This window comes from Protobothrops mucrosquamatus, unplaced genomic scaffold (assembly GCF_001527695.2).
Source record: "Protobothrops mucrosquamatus isolate PMUCROS unplaced genomic scaffold, P.Mucros_1.0 scaffold148, whole genome shotgun sequence".
Classification (NCBI taxonomy): domain Eukaryota; kingdom Metazoa; phylum Chordata; class Lepidosauria; order Squamata; family Viperidae; genus Protobothrops; species Protobothrops mucrosquamatus.
Window position 1 is genome coordinate 402,919 of NW_015386513.1, and position 26,038 is coordinate 428,956.

The 26,038-nt window shown below is 46.9% G+C and overlaps 1 protein-coding gene across 1 annotated transcript in view; it reads right to left on the reverse strand.

Moving 5' to 3' along the window:
• Positions 1-7,291: 7,291 nt before the first annotated feature.
• Positions 7,292-26,038, reverse strand: part of CACNG3 (calcium voltage-gated channel auxiliary subunit gamma 3) — a 73,279-nt gene continuing 54,532 nt past the window's right edge. The window contains exons 2-4 of the mRNA XM_015813253.1: positions 12,083-12,166; positions 9,909-10,049; positions 7,292-7,806 (exon numbers count right to left, since the gene is read on the reverse strand). Coding sequence (XP_015668739.1) covers positions 7,292-7,806; positions 9,909-10,049; positions 12,083-12,166 — 740 coding nt within the window. The remainder of the gene's footprint in view (positions 7,807-9,908; positions 10,050-12,082; positions 12,167-26,038) is intronic.

Sequence of the window (26,038 nt, forward strand, 5' to 3'; positions counted from 1 at the left end):
GCTCTTGGTTTATTGGCAAGGCATAAAGTAAATCCGGACTGCTCTCTGGGCCAGGGGAGCCCTCTTTTATGGGATTCCCCTGGCTTGTAATCACACAATTCCATTGGCTGGCAAGACCCTGTTGCTAGTTAGCCAACCAGCAACGGGCATGAAACTGTATGCAGATGGAGAAGGGCAATCACCCTTAATGGGCGATCAACGGTGAAGGGCAATCACCCTTAATGGGCGATCAATGGTGAAGGGCAATCACCCTTAATGGGTGATCAGGATATGCATAGGGGATTAAGGGGGGGGAATACAAAGAACACAACACTTTAGGTCATAATAGGATTAACCCACCATCAGAATACTAAAAGGACACACTAAACCTCAGGTCAAACTTCATGCCACAGGAACAGGAAACAACTCCAAACACAAAAGCCCAAGAAGGTATAAAAACCCACCACTCCCAGCTACATGTGGTCAGCTTTCCCAGGGCCACATTTCTGTCTGGCTCTGCTCTTCAATAAACCACAACCTTCTTTCTAAAGCAGTCTCCATTTTGTTTATTCCCAGCTTGGACTGGATCCTGATGAAGATTTTTTTTTCAACAACTGGAATATTGCTATCATGTCTCCCCCAGTCCTTCTTTTTACTAGACTAGACATGCCCAATTCCCGCAACCGTTCTTCATATGTTTTAGTCTCCAGGCCTTTAATCATCTTAGTTGCTCTTCTCTGCACTTTTTCCAAAGTCTCAACATCTTTTTTTGTAATGTGGTGTTCCTTTGTTAGACGCTCCAATCCCAGTTTAAGCAGGTATTAGGAAATGGTCTTTTTCTTAGTGAAAAGTAAAATATGGAGCTGAACATATTTGCAAGCAAACTGAAGTTGTCTAGCCAGCTTGTTTGCCTCCTCCAGATGACCCGGGTGCCATCTTCCTGCTGCCACCATGCTGCAGTTTCCGATCCAGCTGTCCGTCTCCCTCCCAGAGTTGCCAGTCCCACGCAGCTCCCCACATGACACCAGGAGAGAAATAGCTGCAAAGGGTTCTGCTGCAGGCTGACACCCACCCCTCATGTGCCCTGGAGCCCCAGCTTTCCCACTAAGCATCTGGTTCTCTCTTGGGAGTGAATGCCAGCATCCTCCTCCCTTGGGTACCCTGCCTCCCACCCTGCCCACGTGCCAAGGGCTGACTTCCGATGCCTTCTCCTCTGTTCTTGCCTCTAATCCAGAGATTCCCAAACTGGGAAAGGAGCCACACAGAATCCATTCTCCTGTGACCTGCACCCCAGGTTTTGGCTGCAGCTTCCAAAGGGAGTTGAAGTCCACAAGTCTTAAAGTTGCCAGGTTTGGAGACCCCTGCTCTAAAGCAGAGCAATAGAGAGAGAGAGACCCCAAGGCAGTTTTTCTCAACCTTTGCTACTTTAAGAGAGGTGGGTGTCAGCTGTCAGAATCCCACAGGCAGCAAGCTGTCTGGGGAATTCTGGGAGTTGAAGTCTACAAATCTTAAAGTGACCAAGGTTGAGAAACACTGCCCTAAGGGCATAATGACAGTGACTCCACGGTTTCAGTGAGATGGCACTGCAGACCCATGTGTCACTCACAGCTGGTCATCGGGGTCACTTAGGAGACCCTTCTGTCCCCTTCCCTGCATAGCCCATCTCTTCCCCCACCTGGGGCTCTTCTGGCAGGCTGCGCCCAGCCAGGGCAGCGCTTCCTTATTTTATGCTTCACCAGCAGCAGCTCGAACTTGTCACTGGCCACAATATGGCCTTTAATATTAATAGGCTCTGCATGTTAAGCATTTCCCAAGGACACACAAGACTGTGCGATGGAAAAGGCTGGTTGTCATTATGGTGAAAATGTCCAACGATGTCAGGTAGCCCATCTTATCCTGGGGCAAGGTCTCCCTGGAGAAAGGGGGCAGGGGGCTCTTTGTCCCAGAGGGTGACGCTTGAGCTGATCAGGATGTTTTGATGACTGAATGGCAAAGAGTGTTTGTGGAAATCCCTTGGGTGGTGTTCTCTCTGCCCCTCCCTGGTTGACTTGGCAGGAAACTGGGATGTTGGCCTAACAGGTGCTGCTGTACCCCCCCCCAGTCTCATCCCTTCCAGGCCCCCATAGTCATGGATCCCTGTGATGCCTCCATGCAATCCCCCAGAAGCCCAGGCTTTTGCTCAAGGAACTGCCCTGGGTGGGGTAAGAAGGGGCAAAGGGCTACTTCAACAGCACCCAGCTAAGGACCACCTGCTCCTTGTCTGGGCTTGGGAAAATGGCAACACAACAGAGGCACAGTGAATAGTGAGAGAAGTGAGAGAAAGAGGAGGCCAGGCAGGTCTGTGCTGATGCGCGAGAGAAGACCTTAGTGTCCATGGTCCCTTTTCAGCTGCTTGTCCCAGGATGGGGCCCAGGATAAGGGTCTTTTCTGGCATGGCCCCCATCCTCTGGAACATCATGCTCCTCAAGGTGAGACTGCTCCAGCTTCTTGGCTTCCGAAAGGGCCTTAATACTGGGACCCCAATGGGGAGCCTCCACACTGGAGGTGGACTAGGACAGTGGCGGGATTCAAATATGTGAACCACCGGTTCTCTGTGTGGATGCTGCTTCCGGAAGTCCATTCTGGGCCTGGGCAACAAAAAATTAGCTACCGGTTCTGCCGAAGTGGTGCAAACCAGCTGAATCCCACCACCGGACTAGGAAGAAGGTCCCACCCACATCCCATTGTCTTCTGCTTTTAATTTATTTCTGTTTATTTAATATTTACTGTTTTAATGTTTGTACCTGTGTTTATATGATGTTTGTTAGCCGCCCAGAGTTGCCTGATAGTGAGTTGGACATGAAGGACGGCAGGAACTGAGGTGGACATCATTGCCCACCCACCCCACACCGTGGCCGTCATGCTGAGAAAGGTGGCTGTGATGCCTTTTCAAGCACTGTTGGAGGAAAGGAATGATCCAGAACCATTTTGAGCTGGTTTGAGCATAGGAAACCTTCTCTTGCACCAGGAAACCTGATTACACATGCTCTGAGTAATCTGCTGGACAAGGACACTGCGCAGTCTGGAGGAGGTGGCAGCGGATGGCACATGGGGTGGTATTCTGTCCTGATTCATTGGCTGTGAAGATGTTTGGGCTCAGCCGGGGCTGGACAATGGCCAGAAAACAGATGTCCTAGCAAGGAGTTGCTGGGGGGGGAGGGGCGTGGTTTGGTGATTTCTAGGAAAATGGGTGCAACTTCCCCTGGAGGCCTCTTGATGGTGTAGGCGTGCAGTTTGGGGTGGGGGCTTTTGCTTCTGGATTGACCAAAATCCCTCTGATTTTGTCTATTGGAGGAGGATGCATTTTTTTTATTTTTTAAAAATAAAATTTTAATCTATGAAATGGATATATGCCTATCAAGTAGACATGATCAGAGGACAGCCATGTTACTGCACAGTAGCCCAAACTCAGAAGGAGCCTGGTAGCCCCTGTTCGGACGAACAGGTTTAATCTGAACAACTGTTGATTCACGTTCCTTCTACTAATGAGAATCAGGAGGACCACTTGGTTTCATGGATCGCTCTCTGGCTTAAGCAAGATCTAATGAACAAACTGCCCAGAGCCACTTACGGTAGGTGAGATGGGTGGTACAGAAAACAAACAAGCCTTTATTAAAAGGCAGACACTTTTGTCATCTGTAGCTCACAGCGTCTGCCTTTTAATACACTTTCTTAGCTTGAGAAGGAGATTCCAGATTTTTCCTGATTGATGCCTATCAAAGAAAACTGAGCTTCTCATAAAATGCCTGATAAAAATTCCACCTGGGCCTCAGCTCAGTATTGACACACTCCTTTGCTTCTACTGTGCTATGAAGCATAAAGGAGCATGTTTCCCCAGAAAAGCCAAACAGGGTTTATTCGTGCCAGCTCATGGTGGTCCAACCATTCGTTTCCAGCTTAAAACAAATTAGCCAACTAACCAAACACCAAACCCTCCAGTCTCTCCGTGTTTTGCTTCTTCACACAGGTGGCCATTCAATTGTCTTCCTGGTAGATAAAGGGGGTGGATGTTTTTGCCCCATCTACAGAAAGGATCCCTTGGGTCAGAAAAGGGGGATCATAATGCTGAGAGGTGTAAATCTGAGTTTTCTTTGTATTGGCTAAAAGACGGTTGCAAGAATGGTATGGTGGGCCTTTTCAAAGATGCCATGCTGCCTATACCAGTTTCCCTTGGCAAAGACCATGGGTTAGCGATGCCCTGTATTTCTTCATTCACAGGAACTAGAGGGAAATATCTAGAAGGTCACCTTTACTAGATCTTTCTAGATCTGGCTGATCTCCTAGCACAGACATGTCAAACACAAGGCCCGGGGGCCAGATGCGGCCCACAAAGTGGTTTCATGCAGCCCGTGAAGCCATCCTGGAAACAGTGAGGGAATGGCCCCCTCTGCCTTGGCCCCGGCCCAGGCCGGTCGGGAGCCAATGTACAATTTTGTGGTGGCCATCTATGCTGAAACGCATTCAGTCTTAGCTCCATAAGCCCCCCCCCTGCATGGCCTGAGAGGAACAGCGAGGCTCCTCCAGTGGACCATGCCTTGGCACTTGCCCTGGTCCCACCCCCTTCTGCCAGAGACCCTCAGATCTGTCCCACTCCTGCCCAGGCCCCCACAGGCGCCCTTGACGCGAACGGTGTAGAGCTGGCCACACCCATCCAGTAGGCCACACCCACTCCATCCACGCCCACCCAGTAGGCCGCACCCACCCTGGCCGCACTCACCCGGCCCCCTGAGGGCAACCACAATGCTGATGCGGCCCTCAATGAAATTGAGTTTGACACCCCTGTGCTAGCAGGTGGCAAGGAAACATGGCGGGATAGGTCTCATCTTCCAAAGCATTCTAGGCCAGTAAACACACAAGCAAGATGCAGAAAAAATGTTTTCTTGGCCTTTCCCCCAAATTGGGTGTGCTTTTAGGTACTTCAGCAAATTTGCATTTTTGTGCAGACATTGTACAGAATGTACTTTTTATCTTCTCACTTCAGGAAAGGATGAATTTTGGTGCACAGGTGCATTTGATTTCCCTTCTAAAGATTTTCTAAAGGTGTGAACTGGGCAATTCTATTAAAATTCAGATTGAACTACTTTCCCTTCTGTCCTTTCCTGCTCCTGAGAAGATTCAGAGAGAAATGATAACCTATTTTTTAGCGCAAGCTAAAAGGTTTCAAGGGTCTTCTAGGATCAAAAGAAGAATCCAGATGGAAAAATGCAGAACCGGCTCAAAGACCCCTGTTGAACCCACCAGTCCTTCATCCTCAGAAGGCTGCTACCCAAAACGCTGTTCCTCAGATGTTCCTCAGTTGTTCTTCTCTGCATGAAAGCCTTGCTGCTATTCTCGGCCACTCTCGTCATCGAATTAGATACAGCCAAAGCTGAAAAAAAAACCTCCATGGCCTGCAAATTTGATTTCCCAGATAGATTGCAACAGAATTCAAGTTTATTCTTGAAATAAAAAAAGGGGTGGGGGGGTCAACCTATTTTCCAAAGCATCTGAAGGCAGGACAAGAAGTAATGGATGGAAACTAATCAAGGAGAGAAGCAACCTAGAACTAAGGAGGAATTTCCTAACAGTGAGAACAATCAAGCAGTGGAACAAATTGCATTCAGAAGTTGTGGGTACTCCATCACTGGAGGCTTTTAAGAAGAGACTGGACAGCCACAGGTCTAGAATGGCATAGGCCAGTGATGGTGAACCTTTTAGAGACCGAGTGCCCAAAAACTGCCCCCGCCCCCTCTCCACCCCCTGCCCCGCCCCCAATCCACCCCCCATCCCCTGCCCCGCCTGCCCGCAGGGCCACTCACCGCCTCCATGGCCTGCCGCAGATCGCCCAGGCAGCCCAGCAGCGCTATGGTGGTCACGCCCTCTGCCTGCGCCCTGCAGCATCAACTGTGCATGATGGGGTGTGAGGGTAGAGTCTTGTCTATACTGCCTGGCTGCCATGTCCTTGGCTGCGCTGCTCCGCATGGGCCATGCTCAGGGGCAACTCTCCTTCAGGGGGGCTGCTGGAGAGGAGGGGGTTGCAGGGGGAGGCGAGGCTGGGGCAACAGCATGTGTGCCCACAGAGAGGGCTCCAAGTGCTGCCTCTGGCACCCGTGCCATAGGTTCACCACCACTGGCATAGGCTCTCTTGCGTGAGAGGGGGTTGGACTAGAAGACCTCCAAGGTCCCTTCAACTCTGTTATTCGTTGGGCCCTTTTGAAATAGTCTCGTCTGCTTTGTGCCACTTCTCTTCCCTGACGCCACATTGTTCCCCGTCCCATCAGGACCTTTTTTCCTTACACAAAGAGTCGCTGGAACACAAGGGCTGATTCAATGGGGTTTTATTGGTTTCCCTTTAACATCTCAAGTGCTTCAGATCATCCCACGGCATAGGCGGTACACAAATGCTAAATCTGAAAAAGCAGATGTGTTGTGAAACATCTACCTGGATACAGAGCCATCGTTTCAGGGTGACATTAAATGCTTGCCCGGTGGGAGAACTTTGGCAGGAATGGGGGGGCGTTTCTGCCCCTTACACCTTGACAAAGAGTGTTGAATATGCAAGAGAATACAGAGCCCTTCCAAAGCCCACCAAGATGGCTCAGAGCCGCCTCTCTTTCCGCCATGTGGGAGGGAATTGGATTCCAGGCTGTTTAATGCATGCACACAAGAACAGACAGCCTCACCCCCAGAGCCTGCCTCCTTCGGGGCGTCCACAAAGGAAGGAGGGGGGCATCGCCCAAGTCTTTCAGAAGCACTTGGCTTCCCGTTTTCATGCTTGGATTCCCCCCCCCCCCAGATGCTATGTCTGGATGGAGACCACAGTCCAAGGCTGTTTTGGTGGTGATGGGGGTGGGGTGGGAGTGGGATGGGTGGGGGAGGAAAAGCCATGGGGGCCCAGCACCACTTCCCGCCTTCTTGTTGGGCCTCTGAGCAGTCACCCCCAGAATCATTCCTGGGGTCCTTTTTTTCAGCAGGCATGAGGCCAAGCCCGATCTTCCGTCTTGGTCACTGAATGAAGAGGGTGGGCTCTTGAGGGCCCCGATGAATTCAGGCCCAGGCCACAATCGCTCGGCCAAACAACTGGCAGTTTAGGATATGAAACCCGAACAGCATCCTGTTCAGATCTAGGCTGCCTGTGGACAGGGAGCACAGCGAGGGTTACTCTTTAAAAACAAGGTTTTGCTGGTTACGCCATCGAAGGGAAGGGCGGATCACACATGCAGTCTCAATGATACACCTCTGTACACGGCATCTCCAACAGTCCGATCTAGGGCCATCCAGGGACAGGTTCGGCTCAGACGGGAGTGGTTCGTCTGTTGGCAGGGTTGTTATGCAAAGATTCTTTGAACTCTTTGGGGAGGGAGTTGTGGATCTGTAAAAAACCGTGATCTCTCTCTGAGTTCAGCAAAGTCCCAATAGTCACCTTGGAAGGATCCCTGGAAAGAGTGAACATGGAGATATCAGTGGACGGGATGGTATTAAAGCCTTTGCCGATGGGAGACAGGTCCCTCGACCGTGGCTCTGTGGAGCGGGAGCTGGATCGCCGTCGGAACCGGTACCGATAGGTGGGCAAGCGGGCAAAGGTGGACTTCTTCAGGAGGGCCACGGAGTGAGACTTGGCCCGGATCTGGCGGTGCTTTTCGATGTACATGTGGACAGCAACAACACCAACCATCTCAGCAATGATGAAGGAGAGGGCACCAAAGTAGAAGGACCACCCATAGGAATAGCTCTTCTTGGAGTCACTCTGCCCGGGGTCCCCCGCATTGGCTGAGATGTAAACTATGATCCCTATGATGTTGCTGAGCCCTGAAAGGAAGAGCAGAGAGCAGCACAACATAAATTGGGGCTCTGGAGTCAAAAAAGTGATACACTCAAGCTCAGCATCTGTGGTAACTTTAGTTACTGTCTTTCTGATGCTCTTGATCAGTGTTTTTCAACCTTGGCAACCTTAAGATTCTGGAATTCAATTCCCAGAACCCCCAGCCACATCTTACATAGATAAACTGCAGAGACCTTTCTAGCATCAATACCATAAATAGGTCTTCAGGCTTTCCTGTGAATTTATCAATTTCCATTATGCAACTCGTCTGCTTCACCACTTGGATGTGAGTGGCAGAAAGCAACCATCACCAGCAAGGTATTCAAGCCTGAAACCAGCATGCCTGGTACTTCTGGATCCAGACAAGGCCTATAGAAGAATGGACGCTTAAAGTGTCAAATTTAGCAGAAATGGCTAAAATTTCCACTTATTTGAAGGATCAATCACAAGAAAGATACATCTCGGTCTGGAGAAGATGGATAGATTATATTCAGAATAAATATGGGACTAAAAAGTTCCATTTGGGTTATGAGTAAACTCTAGAGTATTGTTATTATTAATAGTTTATTTTAATGGAATTTTTGTTAGTTTTAATTATATGATATTATTATTATTTTTAATATTAGTATTGTATTGTTTAATATTTAGGTTATGAATATGTTTATTATTGTGTTTAATTTTAACTTGTTTAAATTTGTGTTAAAGGGGAGTTAAAGTGCATTATGGACTTGGTTATTTTAATAGTTGGTTAATGCTAGATAGATTTTGATTTTTATATTTGTAACCCTGTGTTCAGCTCTGGGAAGTGGGGGGGGAGGGGTTTTGGGGTGGGTATGGGGGTTTATATTGTAATCTTCATAAAATTTTTAATAAAAGAAAAAAGAAAAAAAAAAAAGACAAGGCCTGGATCTATTTAGGATCATCCTCCTTCATCCAGACTTCCCCGGCAATGGAGGAGATCCCACAAAGTGCTTCTGTTGTGATGCCAGGAGAACTATATTTCCTGATAGTTTTCGACACCGGGAGGGAAGTCCACATACGGTAGATGTGGCCTCGATCTGTCTTGTGCAAACCTCTTAAAGGCAACAGCAGATCCCTCATGGAGAGAGGGGAGTTCATCTGTCATGAGCTATGATGAATTTCCACGGAACCAACAGAGCCAGTGGATCCCTTTATCCTTTTGTTTTCTATATGGTATTAGCAATGGTCTGGGTCACCACCCATAATCGCTCCATGACAAATAAATAAAAATTCAAGTGACCTCAAGAGGAACAAGAACAAGGAATGGATGAGAAACTCTGCCCTAAGTCCAGCATGGGCCGGCATCTCCTGAATCTGTTTTTTAAAAAGTTGCATCTGAATTTTCTTTTAAAAAGGCCACAAAGGTTCAGACATGGAATGGGAGAAGCCATAGGGAAAATGCCAATGCATCTCAGTTATGAAGACCAAGTGGTGTTCCACGGATGGGACCTTGAAAGTGTGGGAGGCTGTGATTAGACATGTCACATGCATACAAAGGCATATATGAACATTCTGAAGGCAACATAAATATGATGTCATTCTTTCTGGCTCCTTTCATGACATCTGCAGAGCTCCCTATTTGTGAAAACATTGTTTTCTAAATCTTGCAATTCAAGACTTGAGTTTATTTTTACTTTTGCAGTTTGTTAATCGTAAAGCCCGGAAAACTGGCCTCATGTAACCGTTTCTTTATGCTTTCCTTGTCTAGCTTCGCACAGGCAATGTCCAAATGTGATTACTTTATTCGATCAATCATGGTGACTGCAGGCTGTTGTTAGGGCTTAGTGCTAAGAACAGCCAGCTGTGGCTTAAGCAATAAATTATGAATTAAAGCATGAAAACAATCATTGTGGCTTATTAAAACAAATCATAGCTTATTGTAAGGTGTGATCCTTATCTTTTCCCTCTTCTGTATCTTAGCTTGGTTTTTTTTAAATAATCTGCTATGATCCACTTATATTTATATGGAAAATGCTCCAATATGAAATCATAGTACTTAATGTTGCCACTTTATTTCATGATCCAGTTTGATGTCCAACATGGGGAATTGCATAAAAATGGAACTCACCTGCGGAAACGAAAAAGATGCCTGCGCTCAGAATGACATTGAGTTTGCTCTTGTAAAACTCACTGGCCGCCACGCAGAGTCCCCCGAAGAACAGGAGACCCACACTGAGGAGGGGGAAGATGCTGGAGGCTCTTACAGCACCTGGAGGGAGAAAAGGAGATGGTATCTGCAGCTGGCCCAGGGATCAAGGCCATTGCAGGCCAGGGACTACCCCAGCACGGCAGGAGCATCTGCAGAGGGGACAAGATGGCAGCTGTGACTGTGCAGCCAAAGCCCATTTTGCAGGTGTCGCATGTGCACAGAGTCTTCGATTACGTCTTACACTTAGGCAAGAAAAACCAAAAGTACACATATAGTGTAAGGACCCACTTCAACTAACCACTCAAGAAAGCAGAACTCTTGAAACAAGCATTGTCTCAAAAGGGAGTCAGTGACAGTAGGGAAGTCAAGGCGAGATCTGGGGAAACACCCGCTGAAACGGTATAGTTAAACTAGTAATATTCCTCCTCCCACCAAAGTCATAATGTCCATTTGAAATCCAGCCAATCCACAGGTGGCACAATGTGCAGGTAACTGGCACCGTTGGCAGGCATCTCAAGGTCTTCTCCAGTTTCCTTTCTCTGTAACCATCTCCCTGACAAGGGAGACACATTCCTTTCTCAAAGGGATGGAGGCAGGAAGAGAGAGTAGAAAGCGAAAGTTATCCCAAGCTAATGCAAAGTTCCCCCTCCCCCGAGCAGAAGGGCAGGCCCCAAAAGTAGAGTATATATGCAAGGAAAAGAATAAGGATTTGGGGACCTGACATATAGATTGGGGTGAAACCAGGCTTAATAGCAGCAACTGTCAGAGGGATCTTGGAGTTTTAGTGGACAATCAATTAAATATGAGCCAACAGTGTGCAGCGGCAGCTAAAAAAGCCAATGCCATCCTAAGTTGCATTAACAGAGGGATTCAATCAAGATCACGTGAGGTATTAACACACTCTATGAAGCCTTAGTAAGGCCACACCTAGAAGACTGCAATCAGTTTTGGTGTCTACACTATAAAAAAGAGGTTGAGACTCTGGGGAAAGTGCAGAGAAGAGCAACAAGGATGATTAAGGGACTGGAGGCTAAAACATATGAAGAACGGTTGCAGGAACTGGGCATGGCTAGTCTAGCAAAGAGAAGGACCAGGGGAGTCAGGATAGCAGTGTTCCAATATTTGAGGGGCTGCTAAAAAGAAGAGGGGGTCAACCTACTTTCCAAAGCACCTGGAGGCCAGACAAGGAATAAAGGATGGAAACTGATCAAGGAGAGATTCAACCTGGAAATAAAGAGAAATTTTCTGACAGCAAAAACAATCAACCAATGGAACACTTTGCCTTCAGATGTTGTGGGAGCTTCATCACTGGAAGCTTTCAAGAAGAGACTGGACTGCCATCTGTCAGAAATGGTGTAGGGACTCCTGCTTTGGCAGGGGGTTGGACTAGATGACCTACAAGGTCCCTTCCAACTCTGTTATTCTATTCTATTCTTGACTTTTTGACCATCCTCCCTGCATGGTGAAATCAGACTGTTCGTTATCTCTTTCAGCAGACCAATCCAGCCACTTTGAAGCATCAGTGCATCACTTGTGCTGGGTTTGAGAAAAATAGAGACACTATTTGGGTTATCAGCTCTAACAGAATAACAGAGTTGGAAGGGACCTTGGAGATCTTCTAGTCCAACCCCTTGTTCATGTAGGAGACCATCTACCATTCTGGATAAATGGCTGTCTCTTCTTAAAAATCTCCAGTGATGGAGCACCGACGACCTCTGAAGACAAGCCATTCCACTGGTTAATTGTTCTGACTGTTAGGAAGTTTCTCCTTAGTTCTAGGTTGCTTCTCTCCTTGAGTAGTTTCCATCCGTTGCTTCTTGTCCTGCCTTCTGGTGATGGACCCCTTCTTCTTGGTGGCAGCCCCTCAATGATTGGAAAACAGAAATTAGGAACGAAGGTAAACTTCAGCAGTTATTTCATTGCTTTAGAATGAATGCAGTGCTTAGAAAAGAGTTTCAAAACAGGATTTGGGCACACCCCAATTTGACTTTCCCCCCCATGGGGCCCACCGTGTGGTTGCCCCACATGTGAATGAGACAGCCTTTCCTGACTGAGTCACCCACTTCTTACCCCATCAGGATCCCTCAACTTACGCAAGAGATACTCAGCAGCGTCCTGATCATAGTCAGCATCATCTGGAAAATGATTGATCTGCTTGCAGATTCCTCGGAAAGTCCCTGAGGGGAAAAAGGGGGGTGGGGATGTAAGATTCTCATAAGCACCAGGAATGCTGGACCAGACCAGCCGGGACTGAGAAGGCCTCTGCATCTTCCAGGTCATTCTACAACCCTGCGCAAGGTTAAAGTCCTGCCATTCCTGATTTTTAACCAAGGTGGTTGAGCTCCAAGCCAGCCCAGCAGCTCACACTGAGCTCTCCGTGCAAGAAGGGCCTCCTTGATGTTATCACTCACCTCTGGCCCCTTTAGCAAAACCCCCCCCGGGAGTTGTGCAGAGTCACCCTGTGCCTCACCAGCAAGTACAGAAAGAGAAAATGGACCTGCGTCCACCACTTGAAGGCGGGCAAGCATCACAGACCCGTCTCCAGAATTCATGTAGCTGTTGATTCCCCATTCGAAATTCTAAACTCTTCTCCTGGAGAATCCCTAATAATTATTTTAAAAGAGTTCCATAAAATTAGACAGAAAGACCCGGACCTCTAAATCACCCCCAGGTGCAAAGGTTCTGAGGCTGCTGGGACCGCATTGCCGATAATTCCTAATCACGCCTGGTACAGCTCATGCAATTATTCGCCAATGGTGGTGTGGGTTGTGCATCATGGGTTTTATATTCCAGGGTTGCTTGAGGTGGCCTGAAATTAACATACTATAAACATACGTTCACACACACACACACACACACACACACACACACACACACACACACTTCAGACCATCATCTTAGTCCATCGCCTCCTGGCTGGGCTCCTTCTGGACTACCACCCCCATCACCTACTCCTAGCTTTTCAGCAGAGCGTCTCCTCTGCTTAATATTGATTTCTTTATTTAAATTGATATTGTTGTTGCAACAGGATTAATCCCTTGAGGAGACAGCAAAGTTTGGCAATCTCTCTGAAACTCAATTGAAATTCGGTTAAGGAGGCTGAAAGCAAAGCCCCCTCTCTTCCTCCCCCATCCCCCAGCCACCCTAGTGCAGCTGGATCAGCCTCGGGCCTAGCAAAGACAACCCGGGTCGGTTTGGGACCTTCCAGTCAGCAAGTGTAGCTTTATTTTTAATAACATAAATCTCTAAGTTGCTTGCAAGCTTGAGCTGCTTCCCCTGGTTGTAACTTCTCTCTTTCTGTCTCCCCCCTCACAAAAGATGGCTTTTGCTGTGTAGGTAACATCTGTCTACTTGGAGCTATAATCCACAAAACAAAGACAGTGACAAACCAAATCACGGATGTTCCCAATTTCCTAACTCTGAAGTGACCCCATGGTCATCTCTAAGAGCACCTGTGATGGTTCTGCCCCCGGTTGGGGCGGCTCCCATCTGCACAGACTCTCTCCTCGGCCATGTGCAGCAATGAAGCTCCCCGGATCAAGACAAGAGACCTTCTGGGGCTGGAGGTGAAGGCTGCTCTGTGGTGGGATCAATTCTCCACATCTTGAGCAGTTGCCTGACCCCATTTCTGGACAGAGCGCGAAGGTCTTCTGCACATACTAATTGGGCCTCTTGGCCCTGGCTGCCTAGCGCTCGCTTCCTTTGGGGTCCTGCTTCTTTTGGCCATCCAATTTAACTTGCCCTTGGGCCGGGAGACAATCTTGCTCAGACGTGCGTCCCGTGATGGTGTTAACAATGGACAAAGTTGCACAACCAACTTGCCCCTGCACAAACTCCCCTGAAATCAGGCCAGCGAACGACCATGTTTGTTCCTGAGATCGTGGAAGTTCGCCTGGGGCTGCATTGGCAGGACTTAGAGGCTGCCTTGGGATTGCTTTATAATTCTATAAAGGAAAAAAAAACATAGACAAATAAAGTGATCTTCCTCTGCTTGAATTCACCTATCAGTTTGCATTTTTTTCTGCTTCTCAGTTGCCTTCTGCATAACGAGAACTAATTGCAATATGAGTAATATTGTCTTCTCTTGTAATCTCTCTCTCCCCTCCATTAATTGTGTGGCAATGTCTGTTACAACTTCTTAATGAGACTACTATCTAGCCATACTGGTTTTTAAGCAGGGGAGTCGTCACTTGCTGACTCGCCTCGGTCATGTAATCATTACATGACAGCAGACTCAACTTACGACGGTTGCAGAACTCCTTGGTCCTAGGATCGTCTTTTGTGAACTTCCCTCTAGCTTCCCTCAAGCAAAACTGGCACAGAAAGATGTGAGTCACTCTGGTAAGATGCTCACACTCTCCCTCACCTGTAGCAGCCATTTACCTGTCTGCCTGCCAGCCTCCTGGACTCCCTCAATGACCCACAATCCTTGTTAGACAACTGCAACTGAGTGCTGGGATTCCTGTTGCTAACCAATGCCATCACGTTCGGTTGGGCTTTAGGACTACATCATCCAGCAACAAAAATTCCAGTCCCAGTTACTGTTGTTAACCAAGATAATGGCAGTGGCTGCCCCTGGTGAGGGTGACCCCTTTGGTCCTCCCTTCACAATCATCTCTCTTCCCTATGCCTATGGACCATCTTGGCTTAGACAAGTCCCCTAGGCTGGTAGCTTCCTCCCTCCATCTGGCCGGGATGGGCCTTAGCAGAGGCTTCCCCCCAGCACTGAGTTCCTCCTGGTCACTGCCTTGGTTAGACATCATTTGCATGGTCCCCACAATAGGGCGGGTGCCTCTCCAGGTTGACCACTTGGCAGATTCCACCTAATGTAAGGTCCCGCCTCAGCTATCTTCTCAGGAAAGCATGACTCTTGAAACAAGCGTTATTTCAAAAGGATCTTTTACTGAAAGTGATTGCAAAGAAGTCAGGCAGAATCTGAAGTTCCCATGCAGAACGTTAAGCTAAATTTCCCATTGTCCAAACCCCACCCCAATGCCCAGTGCATCAGGAGCCAATCTGCTGGCGTGAAGATGCTGTGAGAACTCCGAGTCAAAAAGGTGATAATGACCTTGCTAGCTGGCAGGAGGTAGCTGGAAAGGAGTCAAATCAGATGCCCTGGGGGGCTCATTCCCCTCTCCCCAATTCCCATGCAGAAACATCAAAGCAAAAGTAGAAACATCCTCAATCCCCAACTAGTTCTGCCCCCTCCCTCCAGAATGGCAGCATTCTGGTAGAGACCTGACACCATGGTTACAGATCAGGGTTACCACAAAGCACCTCCAAATTCAATTCTAGGTGAACCAAGATGTGGTGTGGGGTTTGCTTCTTGAGGCCAAACTCACAGCCTGCTGCCTTCTTAAAAAAGTTTTGACTGGGTCATGGCCCTGCAACAGCTCGTCTTCAGTTCTCTGCATTTAGTGCTGCTGGGCTTGCTTCAGTATTTTCTCAGTGTTTCTTTTTTTAATCATCACAGAAATAACCATCCTGCCCCCTTCCTTCTGCCTACACCACAGTCACTGCATCCATTGACATTTTAGAATGCCAGCATTGAGCTTTGGGTTAAGTTTCACATCCTTGACAGCTTCATTTTCTGCGCGTCCTCATTGTGGAGCAGCGTCTTTTTAAGCAGTTGAAGTAAAGGGTAGGGCTGTTATCAGTTGTGGTAGAAATCTTCCAAGGCAGTGCAGTGCACCGTGCCAAAAGTCTCCTCTGTAACAGCAGCATAGGCACACAGTTGTAGGGCACCCTGTTTATTTCATTGCAAGAGCCCAGCCAGCCGCTGAAATGGACCATGGAATGCTAATAGCAATAGCACTTAGACGTATATACCGCTTCACAGTGCTTTATACAGCCCTCGCTACACGGTTTACAGAGTCAGCATGGGGCCCCCAACAATTTGGGTCCTCATTTTACTGACATATTAGATTCCTGTGGGAAACTCCAGTACTTAGTTGCATGGAAAGACAGTGGGTGGACATGAAGCACATGAAAGCCTCTAACCTCATAAAACGTTTCCACAACCAATATCCTGACAAACCAAAGTCATTTGTTTATGTAATCATATGTTTGTTATGTTTCCCTCTCTCCTCTTTTCTCCTCTGCAGGACTAACCTCCCTGTTAAGGGGGGGGACAGCATATAAGGACCACCATCTTTGGCTTGGTGCCTCACGTCAAAGGACCAGGGGGAGAGGACAAATGGGCAATAAACCTGTATCTATCTATTGTGAGAATTAGGGAAGGGGGGTGACAGCTGAGGAAGAGGTCATTTACCTTGAGTATGGAAATTTACCAGCCCAAACACCTCAGCATTCCCAGAACATCTTGGTGGCATCGCATTGGCTGGATTTGGACTGGTCATCGGGGGAGGAACGGTGAATGAAGAAAATAATGATGTGCATGAAACTCGGATTCAGCCTGACTTTTAGTAAAAGTATCTTTCACTTCAATCAAATGGAGTTGAGGGCTTTTCTTTCCTAAGGGATCAGACTGGGGCAGGCCTGACAATTTGGACTGTGTCAGTGAGGGCTTGGCTATTTCCAGGAACAGAATGACCCCAGAGTTACCGCATGCCAATTCATATCATGCCACAGGTAGGTAGTCATTGGGCCCTTAGGAAATCTAGGGCTGTGTTCAACTTCAGTGGGGCTATAAATCATGTTCCCGAAGAAGCTTCTTGTATAAGAAGCAAAATGTCTTCAAGCAAAAACAAAGGCCGGTTGCCTTTTGAAAAAGCGCCTTTGGGGCAGCCAGAAATGGAACTTTTATTGTATCCAGGAATGGAAGACACCACAAGGAGCGGACATGGGGGCAAATGCAGAGCTTCTGCTTGGAGCAGGGCCATCTCTCCCTGCCTCCACCTGGGAAGGCTCTGCTTTCTATTTTTCATGCTCATGCTCTGTATTCCTAGATGGTTAATGTTTTATTAGTTTATCAAAGTATAAAATAGAAAAGCACAATTAAAAATGAAAACAATGGGAAAATAAGGGAGGAAAAGGGGGGAGGGAGAAAAGTCTAGGGGAAAGGGGAAACGAAAAAGGAAAGTATTGACCTCCAACTCCTTTTGGTGCAGTAGAATAAGGGAGTAAGATAACCTCAACTTTTAAACTTTTACATGATCATATATACTGGCCTCTTCTATAACAACAAACCTGTCTAATCGGCAAAACACCAAATCAAGACGTCATTTTTGACACCTCAAGCACAAAGTCCAGAAGTGGTTTCCAAGCAGAAACAAAATGATTGTTTTTCTTTTCTTTAACCAAAGCAGTCGATTTAGCCACCTCTGCTAACTCCATCAACTTCTGCAGCCGTTCGTCCTTGGTGGGAATCAAAGTGTCCTGCTCATGCTCTGGCTTCCTGATTTGGGAATCTCATGGTGCTTAGGGAATAAGCTCAGGGTGAGCTTCAGGGCTGAAATCCAAGGCCAAAAAACTATTCCAGGAGAGGCATGGGCGGAAGGCAGCAGTAAGAGGGTCCACACAAATTCCCAGTCAGGACAGATGAGAACATAAAGGAATGTTGGGGAATAAGACACGAGAAAAGAAGGGAAAAGTCCCTAAAGGAGGAAAGCTTTGTAGTTTACAGTCCCAGACTCTCGGCTTATTCCTCCTTATTTAAATTGTTTCCTTTGTTTTCTAGCTTGTTCCACTGTAAATACTCCCCTAAGAGAGCTAAGCTGCGCAACTCCATTTCTAATAACCAGCCTGACAGACGGTGCATACATGCCTTGCATGCTACAAATCAGTCGTAATATTTAGGCAATCTTAGGTGAGCTCCGCAATGACACTTTGGGCTACAAAAATGCTTGGAGACTCAGAGGACCTCAGTGCCCAGAGCCAGTGAACATCTCCTTCAAGGCCACCCGTCACAGGTTTGGCATAATTACCAGGAATCGTAGAGGTTCTCCCAGAGTTTGTCCTGTCACAGTAACACAATCAGTTTTTTCCGAAAGGTGCTTTTTCAAAAGGCAACTGGACTTTGTTTTCCCCTGAAGACGTTTTGCTTCTCATCTGCAAAGCTTCTTCCGTTCCGACTGAATGATGGAAGATAGAAAGATTTAAATTCCTTGCAGTCCTCTGGTCTTTAGCACTCTTTCTGAGAGTTGTTGTGGCCACTTAGAGGTTTATCTGTGCCTTCAGGGCCACCTGAAGAGTGCAAATGGGTGCGGAGCCTTCCTGGAACTGCTGAAAGGACTGTTATAAACAGGAGATAAGTGGTATCATATCCACACACACACCCCGTTGAGAGAGGAATGTTCAATCTTAATATAGATGCCCTCTTTGAGTCAGAACTGAAGAAGCTTCTTGGATGAGGTGAAATGTCTTCAAAGAAAAACAAAGTCTAGTTGCCTTTTGAAAAACCACCTTTAGGACAATCATGACCTGGATGAATGAGAATCTCCATAGACCATTGGCTCTTGGTTCTCTGGATTCTGTGCTTTTAATGAAGGCATTGAAAGGTCAAGTGAAGAAGACTGAGAGGGGAGGAGAAGAGTCAAGTCTTCCTCAGTCAGCTCTGGCCCCAGTTTTAGCAAGGGGAAAGGAGCTTAAGCAAAGACTCATTCCTGGAACCACCTCACCAGCTGAAGAACAGAACCAGCTGGGCCCAGCACAGGATTACGGAAGGCATTGGGCATGGAGGGAAACCCTAAACCAAAATATCTCTGGACATATGGCTAGTTTTATATATTTAATTTGGAGCCAAAGAGAGGACTTCAAAACTGAAATTTTCTTGAGAAAATATCTCAGGTCACTTCCTTCTCTGGATGATGGGCTTCCCTGTTTCCTTCTGCAGGTGTAATCCCCTGCAGTCTCTTCCATTCATCAACCTTGCGAGTGGCTGTTCCAGTGGGATGGCATGAAGATGTGAGAGTCTGGGAGCCTGACTGCGCCCTTCCAAACACGTTGGCCTCCTACACTGAGAAGAGAAGCGAGTGGGATCCATCAAGTAACGGCCACCCACAGAGGAGCTCCTGAAGAAGCCTTCCCTCCACAGCATAGAGTTGCTTAGAAACCTGATGAGAAACTGCCAGAGAAAGGACATGCTGCAGAACGAAACTCATGCACATTTTTTAACAGGACCCCTTCCACTGCATGCAGTCTGACTTTCCAAAGTCTGCTCATTACCAGTAAAGCCCACCCAGCACCTCAACCAAACTCTGTACAATTCAGATTTACTGGGGAAGGTCTACAGTTCAACTCCCGAACTGGCTTATCCAGAGCAGTGGCCCATCTGAGCTCAGGGTTGGGCAACATTGCCAGTCCTGAAGACTGGTGTTTTTGCAAGACAGGGTTTTTTGGGGGGGGAGTTGGGTGGATGGGAAGGTAGGAAGCTACCTTTACACATCTATCTACCTTTCCCACGCATTTCCTCTATTGTCTACCACCTTCTCAATGAACTTTGCCAGAGCAGTTGGGAGGGAAGAAGCAGCAGTTATGTACCTGCTGCTCGCTGACTCCCTGCAGATCACAGGGAGTGTTTGGGGGGAATCAGAGAATTGTTGGGTGACGGCAGGGGCAGGAGGTAGGAAGTGGGAAAACTGCCATCTGAAGCTTGCCAGACAGCTCACCAGCACTTATGTCCTCCTCAGGGACCTCTTGCGCTCTTCTATTTTGCTCCCCAAGTCCTCAGAATTTGTCGCAAGCTAACTTTGGCTATTGCTGCCAGAGACCTCAAAGCAGCGGACCCCAACCTTTCCAACTTGGCGGTCTATTGCGGGACGGGGGAGAGGGGATTGCTCTGATGAGTGGTAGGTGCGTGTGCTCACAGCTTTATTTGTGTGACATTTGTGTGCAAGCACCTGCCACTCGTGCAAGTGAAACTGTGAGCGCAAGCACCTGTTACTCGCACAAGTGGAGCTTCAAGTGCACATGTACTCACCTGCCACTTGTGCAGCCCAGTTGCAGCCTGGGAGTTTGGGACCTCTGTTTCAAAGCTCAATGAATGCAACATGAAGCAGTCAGTTCACCCTCTAGCTAGCCAACAGGAGGATGTCTATGTAGATTCTCAGCCATCCAGGTCACTGTTTTCCCAAAGGTGCTTTTTCAGGAGGCAACTGGACTTTCTTGTTTTTCTTTGAAGACGTTTCGCTTCTCATCCAAGAAGCTTCTTCAGCTCTGACTGGATGGGGAAGCTTCTTGGATGAGAAGCAAAATGTCTTCAAAGAAAAACAAGAAAGTCCAGTTGCTGCCTGAAAAAGCACCTTTGGGTCATCAACAGGAGGGCACCAAAAATGGCATCCAGCCTGTTTGGCTTTGCAACACACACACATATTTGTAACTGGGGTGGCACAAAGCTCCCAGGGCATCATTCCCCTGGCTTGTTTGTGAAGCAATAGAGAAAGTATTATTTGAACCTCTGCACAACAGAGGGGAATCTGGTGCTGGGATCAGGATGAGGCAAGATTGGAAAAAAATATTTTCCCCTCAACTCCGCAGAGCTCCAGTGAACTTACTGGAAAAGCAGATGCAGTTTGGTTTCCTGATGAATTGCAGCTCAGCTGGAAGGAAACAGATTTAGTTTCCTACAATTCATCATAATCACAACCCTGATTCCGTCATCCCAGATCTGACACAAACTGCATGCTCTTCACATGTTGGCTTGGCTTTTTCTGCTCTTGGGGCAGCCCTGGGTCCACCTCAGAGTCAACCCACATCAAGGCTCCCGGTCTCCTTCTTCCAGATGGAGAGGGAGTATATGACAAGGCCACCTACTCAGAAAAGCACTTTGCACATGGAAGGCCCTGACTTCCAGTTTGGCATCTCTGGTTTGTTTTCCAAGAATCTGGTGCATGTTGGGTGGCACCTTGATGACCTTGGCAAAACTGCTGCCAGTCTACATGTGTCCTTAGGTCGTCTCTCCCAGTCTGTTGGCATCCAGTTATGGTGCAGAGGGTACAAGGGAAGACTTCAACTCCCATTATCCCTACCCAGGGTGGTTTTGGGGAATAGAAATCTGATGCAACTGGAGGGCAGCCAAATTGGGGAAATTTGCCCCATGGATGGGAAGAAAAATCCAAAGGAAAACAAAAAACCTGGATGGCAGTAAAGTACTGCCAAAAAATCCCTTGGTCACCCAATGGTCATCTGGGGTTGAGAAGGCTTATGGGAGCCTTTTCAACCAGGACCCATGAAAGGCACCATCCTGTTCTTGGGCAGCTGGCCAATTGCTCTCCTTTTTAAAAACAACGATTACTCTTTTGTCAAAGAATTCTTTCTCATTCTGAGTTTAGAGGGAGAGACAAACTAAAAATAAGGAGGAATTTTCTGACCCTGAAAGTCATGAAACAGTTCCGGATGAATTGAAAATGGTTCTGCTGAGACCGGATCTAATGACTGTGGCAGGAGGCAGGCAAGAGCCATTGAGTAGACCAGCTTTTCATAATTCCTTTCTGGACAAGGGGAGCACTTGGGATTGCCCACAGGTGCTCCAGTTGGTTGCTCCTTAGGAGGAGACCACAAGATGGTGGCCTGTGGCAGGTTTAGAACTCTGGGAGAGGAGGGGGACACCATTTCTGTTCCAACCACAGCCAGCATTTTTAAAGATGCTGGATTTGCATACCTCCTTTTCTAATCACTTGTGGAAATTGCTTGTTGATATTTTGTAGTTTTATGAACCTATGGACTGGTGGATTTGCTTCAATCCTTAATGAAAGAAGTTTTAAATAGAAGTTTAAGGACCAAGGAGAGAAATTGTTTTGGAATTAACAGCAAAAGAGTGATTAGAACAATGATTTTGGAGACAAATGGACTAAGGATTTGAAATAAGATTCTGAAATTAGTTATAAGAATTTTCCCCTGGGAAGGTACTGTTGTTCTGAACTCTTAAATAATTATATAATAGGACAGAACTTTGAAGGCCAGATCCTAGAAGATGGAACCAGAAGGAACTAAACATACATTTAAAGGAGAAAAACACTTCAATTTGATTTGCTAATACAGAATGGAGCAAGATATTTAGCATTGGTTGTATTAAGATTATTTGTGAACTATGGACTTAGATTGTGTTTAAAAGAAGCTAAGAAAACAAAGTTTTACATGACAACACTGACTGATTTGAAAGTGGATTTAAAAAGCATAGGCTACAAGAATTATATGGAAAAAGATGCTACACTGGAGAGACAAAGGAAACTGTCTGACAAATTAAAACATGTATAAAAAGGATATACAAAAAAGCAATCCCTCCTAAAAGGACCTGTATATTTTTTCCAGATTGGATTTACAAGAGAGACTTGTCAAAGCTTTGAAGAATTTTGTGAGAAGGAACAAAGGAATGATGAAAAAAAATCCAAATTCTAAGAATATTTGAAAGGATTAAAGATCCTATTGTTAAAAATGAAAGGGAGAAATATAAAATTGGCCCGTTTGATCAATATTAAAATAGATATGTTGTTATCTCTGACAACCTTCAATGGACTTTTGCTGATCAGAACTGAACGATGAGGCTTTATCTTCGAGACCGCCTCCTGCCGCAGATTACCTCCCATCGGCCTGTACGCTCCCACAGAGTGGGTCTCCTCAGGGTGCCGTCGGCCAGACAGTGCCGGCTGGCGACCCCAAGGGGGAGGGCCTTCTCTGTGGGAGCTCCCACCCTCTGGAATGAACTGCCCCCAGAGATCAGGGTGATCCCTGATCTCCCTTCCTTCCGCCGCGCCCTTAAGACATGGTTATTCCAGCTTGCGGGACTGGCCTAGGGGAAAATTTTTAGTGGGGGTTTTAATATAATTTTAAATTATTTAGACCAATTATGAATATTTGTTTTTAATTATGTTTTAATCTGTAGTTTTGATATTTTGTATTTTTATTTGGTTGTTAGCCACCCTGAGTCCGTAAGGAGAAGGGCGGGATATAAATATAAACAATCAATCAATAAATAAATAAATAAATAAAGATTAGTTTATAGATAAGAGATGGGTTATGGGAAAAGAGATCTTTTGTTGTGTTGAGGCAGTGATAAGTTACTAAAATTGCTTATACTTGTGGTGAAGAGGGAAGTCAATTTTTATATATTTCTTTTCCGTTACTATATCATTTTATTTTCTTTTTATTAGTTTGTATTAGTTTATATATTTTCAATTGTAATGTTTAATAAATTTATTATATAAAAAAGACAAAGCCACGAAGTATCAAAACATCAGTCTGCCTCCAGGAGTCCTGGGGGGTTCAAGCAAAGCCTGGATGCCACTCGCCTGCCTTGGTCTGGGGAGAGAAGACCTCCAACCACCTGCTGCAAATGACCCTCCACAAGGAAGGGCAGATCAGAGAAGCCCCTCCACACCAAGCTGGGGACAGAACATAGAACAATAGGATTGGAAGGGACCTTGGACGTCTTCTAGTCTACCTCCCTGCCCATGGCAGGAGATCCTACACCATTCTGGACTTTCTTTGAGCTTGATGGAATGGATATATTTTATCATAGAAAGAATAATAGAACTGGAAGGGACCATGGAGGTCTTCTAGTCCAACCCCCTGCTCAAGCAGGAGATCCTATACAATTTCAGACAAATGGCTGTCCAATTTCTTCTTGAAAACCTCCAGTGACGGAGCACCCACAACTTCTGAAGGCCAACCTGTTCCACGGTTGATTGTTCACTCTGTCAGGAAATTTGTCCTGGAGAGGCAGGACTGTGGCAGCAGGCTGAGACCACAAGAGACGGCCCTCAGGGGGTTCCCTTGCTGCCCATCACCTGGTCTCATGATGGCACCCATCCAATTTATCCATGACATTTACCTTGGACTCTTAAGGAAGCACCATTCCACCCTATTCATTAAAACTCTACAATGGTTCCCATAGCAACGGCTTAGTCATGTAGCATCCAGAAATATTCTCAGACTTTGTAGGAAACACCGTAGGATGATAGTTGAGCAAGGAGAAAATTGCTTCCCAACTGGGCAAGGAGGCTCTTCAGATTGGACTGCAGAAGTGAGCCACAAAGGCCCACAATGGCTGCCGGATGTAGGCCTGTCTATTGCTGCTGCTTGCTCGCCTGCAACACCACAGTTGTGCATTCAAAAGTGCACACCCTAACCCATCCCACTATCTAAGGCAGAGGTAGGCAACCTTGGCTCTTTTATGACTCGTGGACATCAACTCCCAGAATTCCTGAGCCAGCTATGCTGGGAGTTGAAGTCCACGAGTCATAAAAGAGCCCAGGTTGCCTACCCCTGATCTAAGGGAACAGGACAACCGGCCTCAATTCATCAGACTTTTTCTTGGGCACCACAAGCAAGTTGAGCTAAGCTAACCCAAACCCCTACCTTAACTTTTCCTGCAGTTTCAGGATAATCTTTTGCAGCCTTCAAAATACATAATTCAAGTTTAAGTTGTGCATTTGGGCAGAAAGCAATATTTGATTTGGCGTGAAAATAGCTAGAAAATACATTCAGGGAAAGGGAGAATGCATTTTAGGACCGAGGCTTAGTGGAATTCTTCTTTTGAAATGTTAGTGCCGGGTTCAAGGCTGCCTTTCTAACAGCTGAGATGGCTTCAAGGAATGGATGTCAATAATGAGGTGGAGCCCCAGCTGAAGGAGACCACAGGCAGCAAGCAGTGCATGGCTGCAACGGGGTCCCCCCCCCCCGCTTTACTCTGGATCTCTTGGGGGTGGGGAAGGTCTGGAGGGAGGGGAAAATCTCCTGTTTCGCATGTGTAGCACCTGCCTTACCTGTAATGACAGCCCTCAGACAGTAGAAAAGCCCGTAAAGACAGAGCTCAATGGGAGAGATGTTAATGAAGACCTGGGATCTATATAGGAATTTGATTGGCTGGACAGTTTTAAAGCCTATTTTTTCTGGTATGATGTCTGTATTCTTGCTACTTTTAGTGTGGTTTGTTTGTACTCTGCTCTCTGTTTTGGAAACTCGGGAAGGGCAGGGAGGCAGGCAAGGGAGACCTTTCTGCTACCTCTGACCCATCCCTGTGGCTTTTGTTTGCCCCGAAGAGGAGGAAATCGGAGAGAATTCTGGAGAAAGAGGGAACGAGAGAGCAGAGGTGGAGGTTTGGCGATGGGGGCGGGGGAAGGTTGCAAATGGCAATTTGGCTTCTGAATGGTGGTGGGACAAGGCAAGGAAGAAGGTTAGTCTTGCCAGGAGAAAGTGCATGTGGGAACCAGCCCCAAGAGCTGCTGAGTTGGGGTTATCTGGAAGGAATTTGAAGTGAGGAGAATTTTTCCATTATTATAAAGCCAGTGGATTCTTTCAAACCAAGTAGATCTTCAAGAAAGGAAGTCAGAGATCCACTGACTGTTAAGATCTGTTAAAAAGAGCAATGAGGGAGAATAGGAGAGTTGGGGGTGTGTGAACCCAAACAACTCCACAGAAAATGTCACTTGGGATCTCTCTTTATCATCCCATGTAAAGTAGGCAGACCTGTCCACCTGGAGTTCCAGGTTCTTCTTGTCCTCCCACATTGGCCTTTGAAGTGCTCAGAAACATGATGATCTGCCATTAAGGCATGGATGCTCCTTCTTGATCCTTCATCCTTTTGACAACAGCTAACTGGATGTGCCTTTACACACAGGCAGATGTGGGACTGAGTTTGAAAGAGGATTAAGCTCGCAACCAACAGATGAGCGAGAAAATGGGAACGGCTATCAACCTGGGACATGGGTATTGTTGATCCACTGATGCGATTCTCCCTCTCTCTGATTCTACCTAATTTACATTGTATTTTGGGGAAATATTCCTGGAAGCAGGAGAGAGGTGGCAAATTTGGGTCTGGACTCTGCCTAATATTGTCGTGGGATTTTTGAAGCAAAGAGCACAACACCGAGGATAGCAGTCCTTGGATGTCTCCTTTACAAGAAAGAGGGACCCTGAACAATGGGAAAGCAAAGATCTTTCTAGATGGTGAGGTCTACAAGGCAGAAAATCCTAGGGGTCTGATTGTCTGGCCAGTTTGGGGAAGATGGGCAGGTCGTTGTCCCTGAATCTGGGATTTTGTTGCAAGGCAAAATGGCCCTTTCAGGAGGGCAGCAGAGCTGGAGATGTTTATGGTGAAGGAGACTGAATATTGTGGTCCTCAGCTGAGAAGATGGAAGCTTTGGATTTCT